The 24,931-nt window shown below is 43.9% G+C and overlaps 1 protein-coding gene across 4 annotated transcripts in view; it reads left to right on the top strand.

Annotated features, from left to right (window-relative positions):
- Window positions 1-24,931, top strand: part of MYLK (myosin light chain kinase) — a 276,708-nt gene that overhangs the window by 83,868 nt on the left and 167,909 nt on the right. For all 4 annotated transcript variants that reach the window (XM_007985581.3, XM_038003419.2, XM_007985580.3 and 1 more), the window contains one exon: window positions 9,014-9,181. In XM_007985581.3, coding sequence (XP_007983772.2) covers window positions 9,017-9,181 — 165 coding nt within the window. In that variant the 5' untranslated portion in view covers window positions 9,014-9,016. The remainder of the gene's footprint in view (window positions 1-9,013; window positions 9,182-24,931) is intronic.

Below are 24,931 nucleotides of genomic sequence, written 5' to 3'. Positions count from 1 at the left end.
TATCCTCCCACCATGGCCTCCCAAAGTATTGGGATTAAAGGAGTGAGCAACTGTGCCAGGTCTAAAAATTGTTTTTCATTGAAACTTCTTCTCAAGCTGCATTTGCTGATCTTTCAGAGTTATATTTAACATCCAACATATTAGCTGTTCCTATTTGCTTAGTTTAACCCGTAGGCTTCATAGACACACTTTCCATATTTTTGCCTAAATCATTATTCTTGGTTCTGTCCAATTCAAAATGACTTTCCAGTGCTGTTGCCTACTACCAAAGACCTGTCTAAGAAGACTTAGATCTGCATTCACATCTATTCCTCAGTAATCAACAGCATTGTTTTTTGGATTCATTTCTCCCTTTATAAGCCATAAAATAGTCTAGTATCTCCATGTGCAAGGTTTCCCAGAGTCTGGGGTGTTTTCTTGACCAGGGACTTAACTGACTTAAAGGCATTCTCTTTATCAGTATCTGTCTCAGGCTTCAAATCGCCCTGGTCCACAAGTGTTCATTCATTCTCTTTGGAAGAAAAGATAGAATCAATTTACATCTTGATTCACTCTCTTGCTCACCTGTCCCTTAAACCACACACCGCTACTCATTTAAAGACACTTTTCCACTGGGCAAATGATTCAAACAGATCTTCTTAAAAGAGTACATGCAAGCAGCCAACAAACATGAAAAAATGTGCCACATCACTAATCATCAGAGAAATGCAAATCAAAACCATCATGAGATACCATCTCACATCAGTCAGAATGGCTTTTGTTTAAAAGTCCAAAATAAGAGATGTTGGCAAGGCTGTGGAGGAAAAAAAAAAAGACACTTATACACTGTTGTGGGAATGTAAATTAGTCCAGCCACTGGGGCAGTTTGGAGATTCCTCAAAAAACTAGGAGTTGAACTACCATTCGACCCAGCAGTCTCATTACTGGGTATATATTCAAAGAAAAATAAATCATTCTGTCATAAGGACACATGCATCTGTATGTTCTTGACAGTGCTATTCCCAATAGCAAAGACATGGACTCAAACTAGGTGCCTATCAGTGGTGGAGTGGATAAAGAAAATGTGGAACATATATAGCATAGAATACTATGCAGCCATAAAAAAGAATGAAATCATGTCCTTTGCAGCAACATGGATGCAACTGGAGGCCATTATCCTAAGCTAACTAACACAGAAACAGAAAAACAAATACCACATGTTCTCACTTATAAGTGGAAGCTAAACATGAGGTACACATGAACATAACAATAGAACAATAGACACTCTAGGGATTACTAGAGGAGGGAAAAAGGGAGGGGAGCAAGTGCTGAAAAACTATCTGTTGGGTACTATGCTCCCTACCTGGGTGATGGATTTAATCATACCCCAAACCTCAGTATCATGTAATCTACCTGCACATGTACTGTAATAAGCCTGCACATGTACTCCTTTATTCTAGAATAAAAGTTATTTTTTAAAAGGGAAAATAAAGTATAAGTTAAAAAATAAAGAAGACCACTTTTCCCTTTCTCCTTGTGTATTTTAAGAAGGATGGAAATGAGAGTAGATGGTAACAGAGAGAGTAGGGAGATAGGCTAATGTGGTGGTTCTCAGAATGTGCCCTGGGGGTTCCTGAGACTCTTCCAGGGGCCCTTGAGGTCCAAATTGTTTTTCTAAGAAAACATCATTTGCTTTATTTCACTCTCATTCTCTTTCAGGCGTACAGTGTTTAAGTAGCTATGATGTCACAATAGATTGGATGCAAAAGCAGATATGAAAATCTAGCTGTTTTCTACTAAGCCAGACATTAAAGAAATTTGCAAAAAGGAGCAACTCTTCTCATTAAATTCTTTTCTGTCTTAGAAAATATATTTTTCTCTTAAAATATTATTTATGTTAGCCTATAATGGGCTTATTGATGTTTTAAAATGAATTAATATTTCCCAGTTTTAATTTCCAATACGGTAAATATTGACAGCAATAACTCACAAACAAAAGGTCCTTGGGGTCCTCAATAATTTTTAGAAGCATAAAGGGGCCCACCCTGAGACAAAAATGCTTGAGAACTACTGAGAAAGCAGGTAGGGGGTCTCCTAGGTGTTAGAAGAATACCAACTCTTCAAGAATCAGATAGGATTCAAGGGAAAAGCTTAAATTCATGTCATTGCCGATTCGGATGTCCGCAGTCTGCCCCAAGGTGTGAGTTGCATAGGATGTTCCTTTGGAACTATGAAAATACCTTCTCTCGCTGGAGGAAAAGGTCTGGACAGGGCATCACCTTGCTGCCTCATCTTAGAGGAGTGCTCCAAGGATCATTCCTGAAGCTCTCCAGGGCTCTGGACCAACGAGGCAAAGTCGTGCTCAACATGAACACAGTCTGTGGAGCCTGGCTGTCATCAGCGCAATTCCTTATGAGAAATGCAGCACAGGAGTTCTCCATCCATCTGCTTGCTGGGCTTGCATCCTGCTCTAGGGATCATAAACAAGGCTTCTTCGGCTTAGGGAAGAAAGAGCTGGGTCTCAGGAGGAAATATCTTACGAGCCCTGGGTGGTAATCCCAGGCCAGATGTGCCAAGGGGTTGGAGTGGCGTTCCAGGCCAGATGTGGAATTGGGAGAGTGCCCAGCCCCTCCGAGGGCTCAGCTCTCCGCTTGACAGGGTCCTCCCTTTGCTCCACATTCAGAATAGAATCTGCAGCTCTGAACAAGTAAAAATAAAAACCTGTGAGCTTCCACCCCTGGCTCCCCCAGGACTCCATTGAGAGCCTCTGCAGTGGCAGCCAGAGGTTTCAAAGGTCACCCCAGCTGGGCGGATTAGAACAACAGATCTCCCGGACCGGGTGAAGTTGGCTGCTCAGCGGAAGGCAAGTTGCAACATCTGCGAGCAGAGTCAGAACAAAAGCCCCTTAACTTTTTCGGTCTGGCCCTGGGCTCTGTGGCGCCCGGCACTCCTTCGCTCTCCATTCGTGGCTAGACCTTGGACAGGAACCTCTGCAGTACGTTGGTGGTGAAGTGTGGCTGCCTCGCATCCTGACTCATGTGAGAGCTGCCGGGGAAGAGGCCGCGGTAAGGTGGGTCCCGTTCACTGGTGTGTGGCCCTGCCCAGCTTTGCTCCGGTAGGTCACAGCAAGTCAGCCTGGCACAGCTGAGGAGCAGCGCACTCCGGAATTAGGAGTGATTAGGGAACTTGTCAGGATTTGAGTGCATTGCAGAGAGGATTAAGGTGGGAGAGCGGAGCTGTCAGTGCCTGGGGCACTTGCACGTGGGTGGTTTTGCTGCCTCTGATGTGTGCCGTTGTTGGAGGTAGGGTTCACGGTAGACTGCGGAGCCTGCTGGGGAGCCCCTCCCTCTAGGGAAGGTATGGTATTTCCAAGATGCCCGGCAAACTGACCAGGTGCTTCAAGACAATGATCACTTAAAATGTGTACCCTTTAGGTAGGGAAGGGGACAACTGGTTTCTCTAAACTTGTTCTGTGGTATTTCTTGAGCCCTGCTTTTTTAAACTGATTTTCTGAGTCATTTGCCTCCTAGTTGCAATCTCTTTTCGCTGTAGTTGAAATTGTTCCTTTCTGGGTTCAAGAGACAATTTAAAGTGCTTTTGATCAAATTAAAGTCCAATTAACTCAGTGCTGCTTCACATGTTTCATATATTGTGCTACTTGTGGAAGCCTCGTTTGGAGGTGGGCTTTGGCCCAAGCATCATGGGGTGAGGGGTAAAGGGGTAAGGGGGAGTTTCCTGCTCTTGAACCGCTGCTCTGTTTTTTTCTTCTTACTTCTCTGTGTTTCCCGTTTGATCTGTGTTTAGCTTGTATTGAATAAGACCCCCTAGCTGAGTGTGTTTGATTCTAGCCACTGAGCATTGCTCTGCCATTAGAGAAATTATTGCAGAAATCACCCAACCTCTCTGGTTTTCTTGATTGGAATATAGTCAACAGGCTCGACAAGGGATTAGAGAGGAACAAGCTTTGGTCTAATGTACTTTATTATTATTATTATTATTTTGTGACAGAGCATTCCACATATGTCAGTAACCATTAATTGTGTGGCAGGGATCTGTTTATGCTGAGGATGGCAGTGGGTGGAGGGATGGGCTGAGGGTGAGCAGAGCTGTTTGGTGTGGCTGGGCTCTGGTCCTGCCCACACAATAGTTGAGTAACTCTCCCCCACAAAACCGCCTTGCAAGGGACTAGATGTTCCCTTGCTGTATTGATTTGCCTGTTCCTTTTCTAATCTGAAGCCACACCTCTCCTAGGGCTGGATGACTCCTGTCTAATGTGCTCTTGAGACCAAGCAGGTGCCTTTTGATGAGAACATCTGGGGCCTTCAGGAGATTTCCATGGGTTTAGATCAAGAGGACTTGCACAGAGGGTCCTGAGCCACTCCTACCTTCCAGGAGGATCTCACCACTCCTAGCTTCCAGCTCCCCTGAAAGCAAAGGTAGAGAAGAGTCTTGTGTCTTCAAAGCCAGGCCTGACAGCAGAAGGGGGAGGCACGTCCTCTGCTCCTCTTCCTCTGTACAACTCCCAAGCCTCTGCCTATTGCATTTCTCGTTACTGGGGATGGCAAGAAATGCCTCATTTGAGATTTGGGGCCTCCAAGAAGCCAGCAGATTTTGACTTTGTAATCAGACCTTGGTTTGGTTTTCACTTTTTAGCTGTGTGACCTTAGACAAGAGTAGTTGGCTTTCTGAGCCTCCGTGTCTTCATTGTGAAGGGGTGATCATTAGAACTGCTCTTTCTGATTGAGATGGGTGTCCAGCGTGATGTCAGCACATACACCTTGCTCATTAAATGATGCTGCTAGTACAGACACAAAGGTGCTGCAGGAAGCTCCCCATGGGCCTCAGGCCCTCCTCCCCACCTTCCCAGGGAATTCTGCTATCTGCTTCCTGCTGCTGTTTTCCAGTCACCCCACTCAGATACCCTTGCCTGAAGATAATTGGGGCTTCTTGCTGTCCTTGGTGAAAGGGTCTAGATCTATATTCAGGGTGGAGAGATGGGCGTGCCTTTGGGAACTGGATGATAATGATGTTGACAGTCACTGCTATTGAATGCCTTTTGTGCTATATTATGGATGTTATATACACTCTCATTCAAGCCTTCCCTTCAACTTTATGAGGCTGATATGATCGTTCCGTTTGACAGAGAAAGAGATGGAAGCCAAGAGAGTTGGAGCGCCTTGCCCAGCCCACAGCTTTAAAGTGGCCGTGCCCCTGGGTTTGTGGCAGGGTCACAAAAGTCTGATCCTCATGATATCTGTCCCCACCTCTACCCCAAGTTTCCACCCGGTCCTGGCTGCACAGTGTATCTGTCACTTCACCTCTGTGGCAGAGGAGGAGGGCACAGGGAGCAGTGTTCCTACTGGGGTGTGGTCCTGGGTAGCTATGTGGGATATCAGAGGCCCATTCCTTCCCCAGTCCCGTGTTTCTATGGTCGCCACACAAACACACAATACACATGCCCCACTCGTGTAATTGTTTGCTGCTGTATACCAAGTCTGTAGCTTGGCACATGGTAGGTATTTAATAAATATATTTTAATTGAGTGAGTGAATATATCTTGATGCTTGCCATTAAAATTATAGTATGACTGCTTTTAAATGGTTCTACAAACATACACTATATGCTATAAATGCTATAAATATGGCAAAATGTTAATTGTTAAATCTAGGTGATAGGCACTGTGGGTGCTCATTTTATCATTCATTCTACTGTTCTGCGTGTTTGAAATTTTCTGTAATTTTTTTTAATTTAAAATTTCTATATCATCAAATTCATATCATTATTTTCCCTGTAAATGTGTATCCATAAAGCCATCTGGTATTCCACTGTATGTGACCAGTTCTCACTGTTGGATTTTTAAAAATACGGTCTAGCTTCTGTCATAAATAATGCAAATAGTGTTCTTGTAAATAAATTTTGGGCTGTATCTCTGATTCTTTCCCAATAATTTATTTCTAAATGTAGGATTATTGGGAAAAGATATGGATGTATTTTTAAGAGTCTTTTTACCAAATTGCTTTCCAGAAAGACTACACCAGTTTTTATTCCCCACGGAGGGTGTGGGCATGTCCGTCTCTCCATGGTCTCACCAGCAGCATAGGTTATGTTTCTTCTTAAATGTCATTTAAATGAAATGTTTTGGTTCATTTTTTAAAAGTGACAGCTTATTCTTAATTTGCACTCTTGGATTATCGTTGGAGCCAAGCAGTGTTCAGTGGTACATCTTCTGTGCACTGTTCAGGTCGTATCATCCACCTGTTGATCTGTTGGGCTGCTTTCTTCTGATATGTAAAGACTTTTGTTTGGTGCAAACATTTTATTCTAGGTTATCACCCATCTTTTAATGTTGTTGATAGTATTACAGAATATTTTAATTTTGTATATATATGGTAGTGGCTCTCAGCTTTTCCCCCTTGTTATCTCAACTTTGACTTTTCCTTTCCCACCAGCCCATTTGGCTGCTTACAGGAGGCAAGAGGGCCCATTGATTAAGAATAGCGGCTCTGGCACCAGGTGCTTGGGTTCAAATGCCTGTTCTGCCCCCTAATAAAAGCATGAACTTGGACAAATTTCTCAGTCTCACTGTGCCTCAGGTGTCTGATCCATAAATTGGGGATACCAAGATTTGCTGTCTCATAGTGTTGTAAGGAGCAAATTAGCTATTTATTATTGATAAAGGGCTTGGAAGAGTACCCCACATCTAGTAAGTGCTACACTAGTGTTTGCTTTTATTGTCACCTACTGCAGGGAACCTGTGAGTCTCATCATTTGGAAAGGAATTTTGTTTGCAAAGCTAATATCTTATCAGTGAAAGAGAAAGCTGGGTTTATCAAGCATGGGATGTGCCCTATTACAAACGAGCCTAGTCCCTTTGCTACTTTCACTTGAACTTCATAAGAGATATCCCCATTTTATTTTTGTTAGAGATTTTTAAATTTAAACAAACTAATTACATGCCCCAGAAAGCGTTGTTCATTTGTGTCAGCTTACCTGACTCACAGCATAGGACTTAAGTGTGTGACCAGACAGCCAAAGAAAATGAACAGAAAAGCAAATCTAGGAATATGGCTTCTCTTCAGTTCAGCAGATGTGTGTCCCACATCGGGGCCAGTCACCAGGGATTTTGTGGTAAGAAATGATGGTCAGCTTGGAGTTGTCCCCACCTGCACTTGGAACCTGGGACAGGGACACTTAGGATGTATTCCAGGTGGTGGCAGTGATTGTCCAATGGCCTTGGCTGGAGTCCGATCACCTAGCTGCTCTCAACTGCAACGTTTTCCCGGCCTGGTTCTTCAGATTTTTTTATGGATTTTGGAAATTCCCCCTGAAACTCCACCATCTTTCCAACAAATCTCTTCTCTGTTTATAAGAGCCAGAGTTAGCTTCTGTTGCTTGCAATCAAGAACTCAGATATGTATTTATAATAATTCCACTTTAGGAATCATTCCTAAGGAAATCTGTAGGAACTCAGGCATAGATTTCAGCGCACATAGGCTCATCACCAGGCATCATAAAATATTTAGAAACTATCCAAATGGCCAGCAGTAGGGAGATAGTTATGTAAGTCATACATCAATATGATGCATATTTGAAAATCGAATGTCTTAAAAGCAACTTTTCCCCCTTATTTTAAGAAAAGTTGTAGGGAAAAAAATAGAAAACATCTATGTACATGGTATGCTTTCAATGATGTAAGATATGTGTTTTTCTATATTGATAAAAACAAAATTGGAGGGAAATGCACCACCATTCTATATAATAGAATTATGGATCTTTTCACTTAAAAAAACTTTTAGTTTCGCATTTTCACATTTTAAAAGAACTCTGGAGCCTGATAAATCTGGGTTTAACTTCCACTTCTGCCACTGAATAACTGTGTAATGGGCAAGTTATTCCACCTGTCTGAGCTCAGCTTCTTTATTTGCAAAATGATGACTATACATACTTCATGGGGTTGTTCTGAGGATTAAAACAAATGAGATAATGTATCAAGTGCTTGATATGGTGCCTGGAACAGAATGTATTCTCAATAAATGATAACTTATTATTTTTACATATTGATAATTTTCCAGTTTTATGATGAAATGTATTTAAAATTGAGAATAGAAATGTATTTAAAATTGAGAATAATTAAATATCACAAAAGAGTTGACCATCACTCTAATGGGTAGTCATCTGTTACTTCTCACGTCAACCCCTTATTCTGCTACCCTTGCCAGCCCCAGTCGCATCTTATCTAGTCCCCAGTAGGCCCTGGACCAGGAGTCAGGGCTTAAGGTATTCTTGCCAGTGATGCCATCATTTTGCTCTGTCTCCTGGGGCAAGCGACTTACCCTCTCTGGGCTTCAGTTATAAACAGAGGCATTAGCCTGGATAATCTGAAAACACCCCACTTCTCTGATGACCTGTGATCTCAGAACCTTGTTCACAATCTGCTCCTCAGAGGTGGGATGTCCCCCCTTGCCTGCCTCCTTCCCTTCATTCAGCCAAGACTCTCCCCTTACCTCACCCAAGGTCCTTGCCGTATTAACCCAAAACTGCCTTCCTCTCTTGGAGTATGGATCCCATTTTTCTATAACCTGCAAGCTCTTGCAGTTCAGGCTAAAGCAGTTTCTACTTTCTACCAGAAGTGCTTAATGTAGATGTTGGTCCTGAAGAGTTAGTGACTATTAAATACAGATTATCGATACCTGTTACAAGAACTGTTTCTCCATTCTTGTCCTCAGCTTCCCCTTTCCTAGAAGAAAGGGACAGTGAAAAGATGGGAAGTTCCCCACGGGGTTTTGAGGAGGCAGGGCATTGCCCTGGGAACCAGAGCGTTTGTCTGGGACGGGCTGTGCCTTGTCCTGGCACTTTGTGTATAAAAGACAGAGCCTCTCATCTTCAGAGAGGAACTGTGGGTGGACACTGACCTAACTGGGGATCTGCTCCACGTAAAAGCCACACCTCCAGGCTGGACACACCTGATGCCTGAAGGGAAGACAGGGCTGTGCTTTGTCTGATCTGACCTGGTACTCTTCCTTCCTTTTTGCAGACCATGGGGGATGTGAAGCTGGTTGCCTCGTCACACATTTCCAAAACCTCCCTCAGCGTGGATCCCTCAAGAGTTGGCTCCATGCCCCTGACAGAGGCCCCTGCTTTCATTTTGCCCCCTCGGAACCTCTGCATCAAAGAAGGAGCCACCGCCAAGTTCGAAGGGCGGGTAAGAAGTGTGGCTGGATGGGGAGACTGTGGGGAAGGCTGGGCAGGGGCCACTGCTCCTTGTCAAGCCTTCTCCTGGGCCAGCTGGATCTAATAGAAGGCTCAATTTTCATTTGGACCTTCATGTAAAATGAACCTGTGCCACTTTTCTCTCTTTCTTTTGTTTGTGGTGGGTTTTGGTCTGTGCTGGAGAACTTGGGGGTGGGGAGGATGCTGCAAGTTGACCATCCTGTGATGTTTCGCTGTTAATATAGGTTGTGTTCTGGGTACATGCTATGTAATTGCAGGAAAAGAAGACATGGTCCAGTGGCAGGAAGAATACAGCTTGGGTTTATATATGTCCTCAAATCTGGACAATTGAGAATTGACTATAATTTTTCTCTTACTTTATCCCTGGAAGGAGTGTTTAGTTAGCTGACCTTCTTATAGATCTACTTGGTATATGCAGAGTAGTGATAGGACCTCTCATTTCACTTCTGTCACCTGTCGTAAATGAATACTGGTCACTTGCCCTTACTGGGACTCCACTTCTTCTTCTGCAAATAGGCATGATCATTCCTTGTCTACCTTGTACTCAGAGGAGGAGAGAACACTGAAGAATTGCTGCACTATGGCTCAGCAGTCTAAGAGGGAGCTCCTGAAAGCTTGTAGAAGGAGGGGGTCAGGCTGATGATTCTTTCTGAATGATGCCAGACCATACCTTTGTTGTAAGTGGTGGGTCTGGCTACGTGGTTGTCTGAAGAGTTTGCAGGAGTTGCTGCCTTGAAAATGGCCTGGGGCTGTACTGAATTGCATGCTGTGCACGGACCTGTGTAATCAAGACTGTTTGCTAATGATTCTGACCTACTAGTCCTTTCGTATCTTTTACCAGAAGAAGATTGTTGGGGATGTTAGTGATATTCCTGGGGAGTCTGTTTCTCTCTGGGCACTACCAGGATGAGGGCTGTCTTCTGTTGCCCTGACTGTGGTCCCCTCTGTCCTCTTATCCTCAAAGCTAACAGGAAAGAAGCAACAGGAAGAATCTCTGGGGGCTCATAAATGGTTTAGATGACCATAAAAAGGAATGAAGTACTGACTCATGCTATTACATGGATGAACCTTGACACGTTGTGCTAAGTGAAAGAAACCAGACACAAAAAGCCACTGATTGATTATAGGATTCCATTTATATGAAATGTCCAGAATAGGAGTATCTATAGAGACAGAAAGTAGAAAGGTGGTCACCAGGGGCTGGGGGGAAGAGGGATGGGGAGTGACTGCTGATAGGTACAGGATTTATTTGGGGCTGATGAAAATGTTCTGAAGTTAGTAGTGGTGGTTACAACTTTTGAATGTGCAGTACTTACAAAATACTGAATTATACACTTAGAAAATTAAAAAGTAAAAAACATTGGAGAAATGGCTCAGACAGCAAAATGGATCTTAACTGCACACCCACCCTTCTGCCGTACTGCTTGTGAGACATAAACTCCTTCCTCAATTCAAACAAACGTGGAGAGGAAGAGACGGCAGCAACCATCTCGTGATAATGCCTTTGCTTCCTTTGCTAACTGTGGCGTCACTGAAAGAACCATGCCTTGAGTGACTTGATTTGGAACTTCCATTGCCTGAGCATCGGCCAGGAGCCAATACACTGGAGTTCTTGGTTGCTCAGTATCCTCTGGTTGGCAAGTCATACCTTCTATGTGGCTAAGGTTTTCTTCTCTGAGAAAAGACAACTGGCTGTTTCTGTATTTCTGGCCCACAGGGGTGGAAGAAGAAAAGTTGATAGATAGTAAAAGTACTTCTTAAAGTTAGAAACTATACTTTGGTAAGACAGTATTTTTCTTAAGGAGTTAAAATTTACGTAACATAAATTTAACCATTTTAACGTGAACAGTTTAGAGTAATTTAATTCGATGTTGACTGCAGTATTCTTAAAATGTAGCTTTCTCTATGTGAAAATTTTATTTTTCTTATATGGATGAAATAGTTGACTTTGTATGTTACATGTGGACTCTATGTCAAAATGCCTGTGTTCCTCATGAGTCAGACTGCAGTGCTACTTGACCACTTGCCACCTGACTTCAATTAACCCAGAACAATGCCTTGGCAGCACACTGGTGTATACAGAAGAAAGACTACTCCAGAGAGACATCGAAAGCATCTGGCTGTCTTGCAGAGACAAACGCAGAGGGAGAGACTGTAGAAGAAATTGCCCTGGAAGCTAGCATGCTGCACGTGTGTGGTGTTAGTGCAGGAAAGAACACAAAGAGACTTTTGCATCAGGGAAGGGCCGCACATCACATGATCCCAGAAGAAGACAGCTGGTTGTTTTGATACAAAGATGAAGCTAAACAGGGGTTGTTTCTGACCTGGTGACCTCAGAGAAGTGAAGAGTTAGGTGGTGTTAGCCTGAGGTGGCAGGGGTTTTGAGCAGGAGTTGCTGGTTATAATAAGCTCCAAACGCTCAAAACTCGCAGTTCCCTATTGGGCACAGTCAGTGGTGATCTCCCTTCAATGCGTGTCAGTCTTCACTGTTGGGGTCATTTGACCTTGCCTGAAGCCGACCCCTCCCTCCAGGTCCTGGGACACACCCCTCCCTCCAGGTCCTGTTCTAGGCGCTCAGTCGTCACAGAACCAGTCCTGGTATCAGTCTCAGGATGGCCTCAGGACCACATTTCTCTGGTAACTGAGCTCTTGCAGAACCTCTTATGAGTGACTAACGTAAAAAGTATGCCTTCAAGCAACTTCTGGGGCCCAGGCTGGTCCCCATCACAGCTGACAGGAATCTTCCTCCTGGCCTCTGTTCACGGCACCTCTGCCTGCTTTCCTCCGTGAAGTTGCCCCCACAGCGGAGGCAGTGGAGGGTCCTAGGACTTCCCAGCTTCTTCTGAAAGAGGTTCAGGGACCCTCCCATCACTGGGAAACACAGTGGAGACCACAGATGTGACAAAGTTCTAAAGATTTGTTTCCTACTGCCTTCGGAGCTGCCAATCAGAAGTTCTTCAAATGGGTGCTTTTGGTTTTTATTCTTGTAAGACGTTAAAAACTATTGCCTACTCTGCCCCATTTCCTTTTTATGCCTACTTTTAGACAAAGGACTTAATGAACCACTTCCTTCAATAAAGCTCCTCTTTCTATCTAGAGACTTGGGTGACATTAAGATGGGACAATAGGCACCCCCTGGTGGTTCAAGCCTCTTTCCAAGGAGCTCCGAACTATGAGATGCTCATCTCTGGGCTCAGTCTCTCAAAGCCTTTAGGGCTTTTCCACCTTGTGGGAGATACATTGGGTAGCCAACACATAACCCATGACCAGGCCCTTTTGCTTTTGCCTTGTTCCATGATGGGGTCCACTGTAGAGGCTTCCTTTGCAGCTAAAGGTAGCCCAGTGACACATTTGGGCTGAAGTCAGGGGCTTCTGGGAAAGCCCCAGACTTCTGATTAAAGGAAGATAAAAAGATATCACTGGTGCTCTCATATTCCACCCTTCCCTTGCTTCCTGCCTTGAATACAGGTGTAATACCTGGTGCTTGGGCAGCCAGATTAAAACCATGAGGCAACAAGCCTGCACACTAAGGATTGGTTGGTGGCAGGGGGACAGCAGTGGAGGGAGTGAAAAGAACCAGCAGCTAAGAGACACAAATCCTAAAGCTCAAAGGCTGTCCCAGATACGATCTTTGCAGTGATTCACACAGGAAATGTTACAGAAAGTATTCCTAACTGATAAATAGCTCATGAGATGCTTGTGGAGATAGTGTTTCCTTAAATGAAGGGAATGAATAGGAGGAAGACATTGCACAGGGATAGGGGTTCCTTATTCTGAGTTGATTGTGGCCCTGCAGTGAAATCATTCTAGAAGAATTCATTCACTCCCTGGCTGTGGCCATCAGACTTTGACCAACAGGGCCTAGGATTTATAAGAGGAAGTCAACAACTACTATTTGATTAGTGTCTACTGATTTGACCTAAGTCCCTTCCCTCCTCTCCTCTCTCCTCCCCTCCCCTTCCCATCCCTTCCCTTCTGTTCCTTCTTCTTCTTTTTTTTTTTTAGCTTTGCCAGCCCAAAGCTTAAGGAGACTGTATTTTCAGGAATTCATGAAACTTTATCTCATTTCCACCTTTAGACCCAGACAACCAGATCCCCCTTCCAATGCCCATAACCTAGAAGCCCCTGTTCCTTTATCCAGCTGTTCTCTCTCCACAGAGCAGTGGAGCAGGAGACCTGTCTGCCCAAGGGATATGCCCACTGGAGCCAAACTATCCCCATGTGCTGGGTACCCAGGACCCAGGAATTTTTTTACCAAATGGCCCTGAGCACACTTCTTACAGCTGTGTAGGCCTCCTCCCATGAGAAGATGTTGCTAGGCCTGGGGGGTGGGGTCAAAGGGCAGCTGTTTGCTTGGGAGGACAGTAAGGTAGGTGAACATTCAGATGTGGGCTCTGTGTTCTGCTCACGTGCCTAGTAGAACAGGGTGTAAGTAGGGTGGAAGGAGAAGTGCACAGGACTGTGTGACTGTCTGTTGTTCATTGCTGGGCCTCAGGAGTGGCTGGGGGCTTCCATGTACAGACAGCCAGGGCTCCACAAATGCCAGGGGCTGGTAGAAACACCCCTAGCTGCTCTGTTGCCCATGCTGGCAGCTGAAGTGTTGATGGGCTGCTTTCCCCACCACAGAGTCAAATATGAAAAGAGAGCAAATGGTGGGAAAAATCATGAAACTACTGGAGATTTCTTCCCTTCTACCCTGGAATTTATTCTTATCAGAAAAAAAGCAAACATGGTGACAAGCCCTGGCTGTGCTGTGACTCGGATGAGCTGATCCTTTAGTGTCTCTTGAGAAGTACAGCCCAAATGAGGTTTCAGCTCACACTCCTGGCCTTAGCGTTTGCTGAAGTGGGCTTAGTGATAAAAAGCGAGCCCTGGCCCTGTCAAGGCGTGTTTCTGTCTAAGCTGTGGAGGGTGGAGGAAGGGAACATGAGAATACTGAACCATGGAAGCGTGAATAACTAAATTCCTCAGTTTACACTTTAAACAGTGGTAGTATCCGTCTCCCAATAACTTTCAACTCAGTTCTCTTCCAACTCAGAAGCAGTTAGCCACCATGTTTAGCACTTTGAGAAATTTGAAAGAAATGTCTGGTTTGCTTTCTGTCCTCAGGAGTCTTAATGATGTGGTTCTGGAGAAGAATGCGCATATAGAACAACAAGATATGACAGTGTATAATTAGGTGCTTGAGTTTCTTCAAGAAATAGTTTCGGCCAGGCGCGGTGGCTCAAGCCTGTAATCCCAGCACTTTGGGAGGCCGAGACGGGCGGATCACGAGGTCAGGAGATCGAGACCATCCTGGCTAACACAGTGAAACCCCGTCTCTACTAAAAAATACAAAAAACAGCCGGGCGAAGTGGCGGGCGCCTGTAGTCCCTGCGACTCGGGAGGCTGAGGCAGGAGAATGGCGCAAACCCGGGAGGCGGAGATTGCAGTGAGCTGAGATCCGGCCACTGCACTCCACTCCAGCCTGGGTGACAGCGTGAGACTCTGTCTCAAAAAAAAAAAAAAAAAAAGAAATAGTTTCTACTGTAGGAATTGAGAGATTAAGATGAGGCTGGGAGTGACTTGAAGACTGGTTTCCTGCTCTGATTTCTGCCCTTCCAGTTCGTCCTTCCTTCTGCTACTTAAGTGATCTTCCTGCCACGTAGATCTGATGGTGCCACCTCCTGCTTTATACGCTGGAACCTTGGATGGCTCCCCTTGCATGAAATTCTGCAGCACTGCTTAAAAGGCCTTCGAGGACCAGCTCCTCACTCTCCAGCCTTGTCTCCTTTCCCTCCCTTCTTCCATCTGATGTATTTTGGTGATGGTCCTGCTCCCCTGGCCCACACAGGCACAGTACAAATCCTTTGCTTTGGCACCACCTTTGTGGAGAAAGGGTAAACAAGAAGCACATTTTATCTTCCTATTGGTTTGGGGTTAGGAACGGGACAGATATGATAGAAAGGGGACTAACATATTTGTTAATGGCTTATTGGTACCAGGCTTACTATCCTAATCATTTTATCCTCCTGGCAAGGTAGCTTTTATCCTGATTTTTTATAGGATAAGAACCTGGGGGATCCAAGGGATTATAACATTTACACCAGTAAGTGATGGAGCCAGTTTTAATGGACCTAAGTCTCATGTTCCTCCTGCCCATGATACTGCCCCTTCACATGTCTCATCTGGTTCCTTGAACGCAATGACCGTTTCTTATCCATCTTTGAATAAGATGAATGCCTGCCATGTGATGAATGCTCAAGCAGTGTTTGGTGTCCCTGAGGAGAACCGTGGCGGTGAAGTGTCTAAGACTCCTGGTGTCTTGCCAGTCAAGCCCATGAGGATTTGGTCCCTCACTTCTTCTGGAGTCCTGTGTCTCTGTTACCCCATCAGCACTCCCTGCCTGGCTTCAGAGCCCTCACTCTGTACCAGCCACATCCCGATGCACCTGCTCCCTGCCCTCCACAGGCTATGTCTATAGCAAGAATGCCCTTCCTTCTCCTTTCCATCCTACCCAGCCTCAGAATCTGATTTAAATTCTACCTCCTTCAGGCTACTTTCATTATGCTTCCTTTCAAAGCATTTCATTAGAGTACAGAAGAGCCATGGTTATAGGATGTGGACAATTCACAATAATCATATAAGATCATTCTTGACCAATAGCCACAGGAAAGAGTTGACTACTTTGGCCTTTTGAAAAGGTATTATTCACTAATACTCTCTGTGCCTATAACTCTGTTACAAAGAAAAACATTATTTAAATGCTAAACTATTTTTAAAACAAAAATTCAGACAAAGTTTAGTTATTTGCCTTAGCCCTTATTTCTACTCTCCATAGGTAGCCACCATTAATCATGTTGAGTATCCTTTCGGAAATGATCTGTACAAATATGAGCATATGTCTGAATAGCCTTGTATATACACAAATGGGCCATGTATACATAAAAACCTGTAATTTGCTCTTTTTATTTTTTTGTGAGTTCATTGTAGGAGGTATTTATTTATAGGATACATGAGATATTTTGATACAGGCATACAATGTGAAATAAACACATTGTGGAGAATGGGGTATCCATCCCCTCAAGCATTTAGCCTTTGAGTTACAAACAATTCAATTACACTCTTTATTTTAAAAGATACAATTATTATTGACTATAGGCACCCTGTTGTGCTATCAAATAGTAGGTCTTATTCTTTCTATATTTTTTGTACCCATTGGCCATCTCCACCTCCTCCCCCACCCTCACCCTCCCACTACCCTTCCCAGCCTCTGGTAACCATCTGCAACTTGCTCTTTTTACTGAATGTCTTTCGATGTTTTTGTTTTCACACTAGCACACAGATCCACCTCACAGCTCTAATCCTGAACTTTCTAACCCTCAATTGTTCCCTTCTCTGAATTCCTATAATACCATATATATATGACTCATTTTTACTCTTTATCAATTTTTGTTTTTGAGACAGAGTCTCACTCTGTTGCCCCAAGCTGGAGTGCAATGACACAATCTCAGTTCACTGCAACCTCCGCCTCCTGAGGTGGAGGTTCAAGCAATTCTCCTGCCTCAGCCTCCCAAGGAGCTGGGACTACAGGCGTGTGCCACTACACCTGGCTGATTTTTGTATTTTTAGTAGAGACAGGGTTTCACCATGTTGTCCAGGCTAGTCTCAAACTCCTGACCTCAGGTGATCCACCCACCTCAGCCTCCCAAAGTGCTGGGATTACAGGCATGAGCCACCGTGCCCAGCCTACTCTATCAGTTTTTTAATCGATTTATAATTTGATCCATTATTGTTTATCTTTTGCTCCTTCAATGAGAGTGAGCTGTTCAAGGTATAGGATTGCATTGTCCAATAGGATACCTACCCACTAGTCACATGTGGCTTCTTAAATTTAAATTAAGGTTAATTTAAATTAAATTAAATTGAAAATTCAGTTCCTCAGCCACATCGGCCATATTTTAAGTGCTCAATAGTCACATGGGGCTAATGGCTACCATGTTGGACAGCACTGATTCTTGAACGTTTCCATAATCATAGAATGTCCTTTTGGACAGGGCTGATCAAGAGCATATTCTCATACATAATTCCACTTCCCATACTGTATATCACCAACCTACAGCTGGAAGATATACTGAAAATAGTTGTTCCATTCATAATAAAATGAAGACATTACATTATTGAGAATGAAGTGAATTCTCAAGATTCATTCAAAGAAAAATATGATCTGTGATGAGAGAATCTTTGTCCTTCACCTTCATTATAGAATGCTAACCTTGATATCCCAGCAAGCTTGAATGTGTTCCTAAATTTTCCACAGTTGTCTATTCCATGTGGCTGGTAGTCCAGGTGTCACAGAGTTCCCAAAGTACTTAAAGGGAAAGCAGAAGAATGAGAAGTGGCAGGGCAAGTATTACTGAAAGTTTACCATAGTCAACAGCTGGTGGTCACTTTGGGTTCAAAATGGTGGACTGAACAGACGTATTAACTTCCTTTCCTGACAAATATGACATCGAAATAAACATGAAGAGGTCCAAAAAGAATGCATTCATAGCTGCGCTAAAAACGCGAGAGGGACATTAGTGGATGAGAGATTTTCTTGGGATTGCATTGAAGGATGTATAAGCTCTGCCTGCAGAACAGTTAAGGATGAGGCTTCAGCCATATATTTGAGATTAAAGGATTTGGAGATTAGGAGTGGATGTAGGGCAGAAGTCGGGGTGATTGAAGGAAAGCCTATTTACTAAACATGTATATGGAGAGAAGTGAAGCTCCTGCTGTAGATGTTAGTTTTTAAGAAACAGGATGGAAGTGTGTTGGATGTGCCACCATCCGTCCACTTGCTCCATGACAAGCCTGTGACCATGACCAAGTCCTCTCTGTGAAGCCTGCTAATAGACATTCCCCATGTGGGGCTTGCAGTCCGCCCCCTCATTCAGGGAGACAGGACTACTTCCAACAGGTAGAAAACCCACAGAAGCCACCTACATTTGGAAACTAGTTCTTCGGTCACTGATGGTGAACAGTTAATTCATGGACACCAGATATCTGAAAACAACATTTATACAATATATATTGCTATCAAGAAAATTGTTGTTTTAAAAAAATCAATCCATAGACAAAACTCAAAAGTGTTCATTATAGTTACAGAACAGAAAGTGAATCCTGTAAGTTTTGGCAAGCCAAAAGTAGTGGGATGGTGAATGGTAAGGTAGAGACAGAAAAACAGAGGAAGAGAAAAATATAGTGACACTAATGTCCCTATCTTACACAGTGGGAAGTAAAGAGATTCCATCTAAAACGGATGGGTCAAATAACAGGTTTAAGTATGTGACTTAAAACCATAATGACAGAGGTAAAAAAAAAAAAAAAAAGTCAACTCATGGGCCATATTTGGCACACAGGTCTTCTGTGTTTGGCCGGTAGTGTTCTCAAAAAGTTTGAGCAAAGATTTGCAAATGGAAATTGTACACATATGATTTGTGTATAAGTGGCTTTTCTTTACAAATGAGACCTGGCAAGGTTTCCACATGGCCACACTGGCCCAGAGGGTGCCATCACTGTGTCTAGGCATTCGTTTCCAGTTCGTCATAGTCCCCACCATTCCAAGGCATCTCCCAACACTAAGGACCAGTGCCTGTTGCCAGTGAGGATTTAGTTTTTCTCCTAGCCAAGTCTATATTCATAATGGGAAAGCAGGAAATGGACAGGAAGGGCTTCGTGACATTTCTTGTCCCAGCCCACATTCCCTACATGTGTTTCCTGTCCAGCCTCTCTCTGTAGGCATTGGAGTTAGTGATTATGCTATAAATGTCCAGCAAAAGATCTAAAAACCAAGTAAAGGCCAGTAAGAGGGAGGCACCGTGAGCCAGAGAAATTTCTCATCACTCCTGTGGGACTCCACTAAGTGCTGTCTAAATCAAGAAATAGACACAGAGCAAAATAAAAATAATTAAAAGAAAAATAGATTATTTCAAGGGTTATAGCTGAGAAGTAATACTACTACAGGGAGGGGAAAGAGTAAAAAGGAAAGAAACCTTTAGCCATTTTATACCCTCAACTTTCACCTTTTACTTTATACACATTCTTATTGCTTGAATTTTTTGTAAACAGTAGACAGGAATTACTTCTGTATATATTTTAAAAGCTCAATAAAAATGCCTGCAAGAAGACTCAGTACAGTTATCTGAGTTCAATGTCCAGATTCTATTTGACAATTTGTCAAAGATGAATACACAGTTTACAATGAAAGAAGTGTAGACAAAATCCGGGCATGGAAAATATATAACACTGCATTAAAAAAATTACACAACTCTGCTGGCATTTAAACAAAATGGAAATCAAAATACCTTAAAAGTATTTATGCACCTAAAAAACTAGCAAAATAAGGTACCAAGAGCCCACTGCTGGGGCTGTGAGGAAACAGGTGAGGCTTTCCTTTGTTGGAAGTACTGATTATTGGTTCATCCTCCTTGGGGCTTAGATTGGCAGAATGTTACAAGGGCAATAAAACTGTTGATGTGCCTTGCCAAGAATTCTGCTTTTGACACTATAACTTAACTCTTAAAGGAGAAGAAAAAATGTAGTTGCTACAAAGATGTCCAAAGCACTGTTTTTAATAACAAAAAAGGAACTAGTTTTTACTCAAAAGGAGATAGATTATTATACAAACACATCAATATGGCAGATATTACATAATCACCTATTTGTCCTTGCGGTAGCTATATCCATACATGAAAATGCATGTGAATAACAAAGTAGGAAGAAAAGTAGAACAAACACTGGGCACATTCTGATCACAACCATAGAAAATCCACCAATGTGTTCACTACCTAAAATTAGAAGAGGATTTGGAACTGTATGAATAGAATTATTTTTTGTTAAAGTTCTTTAAGTGTCTGTGTTTTTAAAATTTCTCAGTGACGGTTTACTTATTAGGGACGAGATGGCTGGGCTATCTAGATATGTCTCTCTACTAATAAGGCCTTAAGGCTCCTATTGTTTTAACGTGTTTCCAATTATCTTGACTGTCTGCCTTGAAATGGAAACAAAGCTGAGTGGCAAAATGACCAATGAGAGATAAAGAGACCAGATTGGGGTTTTCTTCCTCTTAACTGTATATTCAAAGTGGCCTGGGGGATCTACACAGGCATGAGCGATAGCACTGAGGTCTGGTTCATTTGTTCACATAGATACAATTTCTGCAGAGCTTAGGATGTTCAGATTCCTTCTAATATTTATATTCCTTCCAACTCTAAGTAAAGTTAATAAGTAAGACACTACTTTCATAAATAATGACCAATGTGAGTTGAGCCTCCTCTGTGCTCCAGACTCTGGAGATACAAAGAAAAATAAAACATGATTACTGTCTTCAGTGATCTTGCAACTAATGAATTCTCAATATCGAAACAGAAAATTAAACCTTCCTTCCTCAATGAAGCCTTTTCTAGCTCTTCTACCTCATTGTATTTCTTTCCATTTCCATATTCCATATTCTGCACTCTACAATTTAGATTTTAATTAGATAACTAACATAGTGTGTTGTGGAAAGAGCCCTGGACTGGAGTTCTAGTTCCCACATAGTTGCCTTAAAACTTTCTACAAACCACTAAACCTCCCCGCATCTCACATTCCTTCTTATAAAATCACGATTCAGATGATCCCTAAGACCCTTCAAGATCTGAAATTCTATGATTTGTGTATTGCAGTGTATGTTCTGTGTTTTACATGCCTAGTTTTTACAAAACACACCTCGGTGCCAGCTCCTGGTAGATGCCCAGGAAAAAGAGATTATTTATTCAGTCTGTAGGTTTTCTAAACATTAATCTCTTGTCTCATTAATGTTCTGTTTTTATTTAAGATAGATTTTGAGTGTTTGGATTTGATTCATTCAAGTAATGTTTATCAAGCAGTTTACCATCCATGAGCTGTCTACTGTGTTGGCCGTTTGTGGTTTGAGGAGGTGCTTGTGGAGGGCTGGCCATCATTTGTGAGGACTGTCGTGTTGAGATCTACACATCAGGCTGAGAGTTGGACCAAATCATCTTGACCATTGCTCCCATCTTCAACATTTTATTATTTTATTCAGTGACTATTTGTATTGAAGTTGGTGTTGGAGTTTTCTTTGTGGTTTGTTCTGATCACGTCTGATTTTTAATAATATGTCATACATTTGTATAGCATTTTACAGAACCGCTTCTAGTTTTGTTAGAAGGTAGAGAGTGCTAGTTACTCCCTCTCCCATTTCTCAGCACTTGGAGAAAGATACACAGAATGAAATGAGGGGAAGTGTGTGCATGGAGGGCCAGTGCCTCTAAGAGCACAGCACCCTCCCTCCAGGAGAGCTCGACTGAAGGATGAGGCCAGGGCTCTCGTGACCCCCTCAGGATTCCATCTGTTCAGCCACTGGAGGGCAGAGTTACTGGAGACTTGCTGGCTCAGTGCTCCCAGAACTCCTCCCTCAGCGCCTTCCAGGCTTCATCTACTGTGAGGGTCTTCCTAGCAATTAGCTTGGAGCACTTCATCTCTGGCCGGAAGCCTCCAGTGGTTCTTAGTGCAGACTCCTGGCCTGGCATTTGCCATTCTCCACGATGTGGGGCTAGTTGCCCATACCAGCACTCTTCCCAGCTGCCAGGCCCCATGATCCCTGAGCAGGTCCCAGGCTTTCCCTCTTGGACTTCCGTCATCCTTTCTAACTAGAGCCCGGACCCCTAATCTATCATAGTGCTACCCCACTTCTTCCAAATGTCACCTCTTCCAGGGAGCCCATCCTGCTTCTCCTTGCCAGTTGTGGTCTCTTTCCTGCTGAATCACCCTGGGGCTTTCCTGTACTGTGTATCTTTGGCTTTATGTTCTGGTTATTTAAGTACTCGTCTCTAGAACGTGAGCCTCTAGACAATCTCTTATTCATCTTTGTGTTCTCTATAGCACCTAGGACAGTGCCTGGCCCATGGTGGATATTCAGTCAGACCTGGTTAGGTTATGGCTGAGCAGGGATGGATTTAAACACACCGGGGCACGGCAATCAGCCCCGTGATGCCAAAGTGCTGTCATCTGCAAATGTGTTTACTGGGCAGCTTGTTGGCCATCATAAGGAGCTGCCTCTCTTAAGACCAACAGTGTGATCTGGAAGGAGATCTGTTCTGGTGTCATGTGCTTGGGTCTTTGTCTCTAATTCACTCTGTCCTCTGGGCTGTAGTTTCCTCATCCTATAAAAATGAGAGAGTCGAACCAGATGACTGTGATGCCCCTTCCTGTTCCAACATAACATGATTTCATAAAAATACATTTATTTTTATTTTATTTTATTTTATTTTTTGAGACAGTCTCACTCTGTCGCGCAGGCTGGAGTACAGTGGCGTGATCTCGGCTCACTGCAACCTCTGCCTCCCGGGTTCAAGCCATTCTCCTATCTCAGCCTCCCAAGTAGCTGGAACTACAGGCACGTGCAACCATGCCTGGCTAATTTTTGTATTTTTAGTAGGGATGGGGTTTCACCATGTTGGTCAGGCTGATCTCAAACTCCTGACCTCAGGTGATTCACCTGCCTAGGCCGCCCAAAGTGCTGGGATTACAGGCATGAGCCACTGAGCCCAACCATAAAAATAAACTTTAAACAAGATTTTGGAGTAAGGACCTGGTGGTTTTATGAGCATGCTTACCAGTTGACCCCAGTGCTACGTGACAGGCTGACTTAAGTGACTGGTTTGCAGGTTCGTTCAGTAAACGCTCATGGTATGCAGGATGTTTGTACTCCTGCAATAAACAGATGACAGAGAAAACCAAGACACTGTCCCTGCATTCAAAAGTTTGACATCCTCAACTTGCTGAGGCTCTAAATCTGCACTTCGCACACCCATTACATGCACACCAACCTTGAGTGCTGGCACGTTGTGTGGGAATGAGGAAGTGTGTTCTGCTGCCACACATGGGACCTGACGTCCTCTTCAAATTAATCCCTGTCCCCTGCCTCTGCTAAAGAACTCTGAAATAAAAGTGGGTGGGAGATGGTGATGTTGAAAAGAGACTTGTGTCCTGTAGTGATGGTGAGGATGAGCAATAGACTCGCCTGTTTTTCTGTCATGCGGTGGCACACTGAGTCCCCAAGCAACTCCTCTAAGAGATGCAGGTCCCTCTCAGCCACTCAGAAAACTCCAGCAGGGATTAGGGCAGGATGAGGTGGGGGCAGGCAGGGCCTGTTGAGAACTGAAGTTTAGATGGTGAGCACAGAGTCCCAAGCCTGGGAGGGAGGTTGTCTGTGGAGTGTGAAGAACTTGGCTCAACCCGGCCACCAAATGCTGGGAAGCCTGACAGGGGAGTGAAAAATGAGCCTGGAAGAGTTGGAGCCAGGAAGGCAAGGAAAATCAAATCAAATCTGGATCCTGATTTAAAAGGCATTAGGCCGAGGGGAGCCAGGCACCTGAACATACTTTCCACAGCCTGTCATGCTGGGCCTGCCTCATCCGTGCGCAACGAGGGGATGTCGGGCCCAGGGAACTGGTTCCCAGGCCACTATCCCCCAGTCAGTCCGCTCAGGCATAGGCACGACCCCATCAAATGCCATACTCTGTTGGGCTGGAGGCCGGGAGAGCTGCTGTGGCTCAGTCCAGAAAGGAGTGAGGAGAGACTGTTTCTGGAGCAGTCTGGTGCCAGTCCGTCCCCCACATGCACAGTGAACACTGGTACGGAACTAATGAATTATCTGAGACAAAGCTCTTTTGTTATAAACTCAAGTCATCCCCAAACCCACCCCCCCACTCTTCATTTTTAGCAGCCAGGACTTAGCCATTTGGGGTCTGAAGTGAAATTCTGGACCCTCAGTGCTGGAATCATTCATGGAAGCACTTTATAGAGAGTGGTTTCTCAAGGTGGGATCCTGCAGAAATCACTGGGTGCCTGCAGAGTCCCACCCAGACCCACTGAGGTGAGACCAAGGAATCTGCACTTGAGCACACTGTCCCTAAACAGGTTCTTCTATAAGCCACTCAAGGGACAGCCGTTAGTCTCCAGAGATGGAAGCAAAGGTCACACCTGCAGGTTTCAGCTGCCCCTGGGGGAGCACGTGGGAAGTGGCTGGGCAGTGGAGGAAGGGGTGACTGGGCTTCTGCATCTTGCCTGATTTTATTTCTGAGGGTGGCGGGTCTGACAATCACAGGCCCTGGGAAGGGGCTCTCTGTTGATGGGCTGCTTGAGCATATTGCTGACTTATAGATTGGTGATTTATTTTATTTTATTTTATTTTATTTATTTTATTTTGTTTTATTTGAGACAGAGTCTCACTCTGTCGCCCAGGCTGGAGTGCAGTGGCACAATCTTGGCTCACTGCAAGCTCTGCCTCCCGGGTTCACGCCATTCTCCTGCCTCAGCCTCCTGAGTAGCTGGGACTACAGGTGCCTGCCACCAGGCCCAGCTAATTTTTTCTATTTTGTTTAGTAGATATGGGAATTGGTGATTCTTATTATCACCATTATCTCCCCCATTATCACCCTCCCGAGGAATCCCCTAGTGAAAATTTAATACGACAGTTATACTTTATACTGTATATGTGCACTGTAGTATATCTGTGGGTATACATAAAAAGAGTAAGACTTTTTGCCCCTTACTCCTGAGAACAAATTGTCCGCCCCTCCCCCCCACCTTAGGGATGATATTACCCCCTTGAGAATGCATCATATGGATTAAATTTTATAATGCTTATAATCTTTTGGAGTAGAGGTGTGGAGTCAGAATAGAGAAGGAAAAA

Source organism: Chlorocebus sabaeus, chromosome 22, assembly GCF_047675955.1.
Source record: "Chlorocebus sabaeus isolate Y175 chromosome 22, mChlSab1.0.hap1, whole genome shotgun sequence".
Lineage (NCBI taxonomy): Eukaryota > Metazoa > Chordata > Mammalia > Primates > Cercopithecidae > Chlorocebus > Chlorocebus sabaeus.
This window is presented reverse-complemented; position numbering and strand designations above follow the sequence as displayed.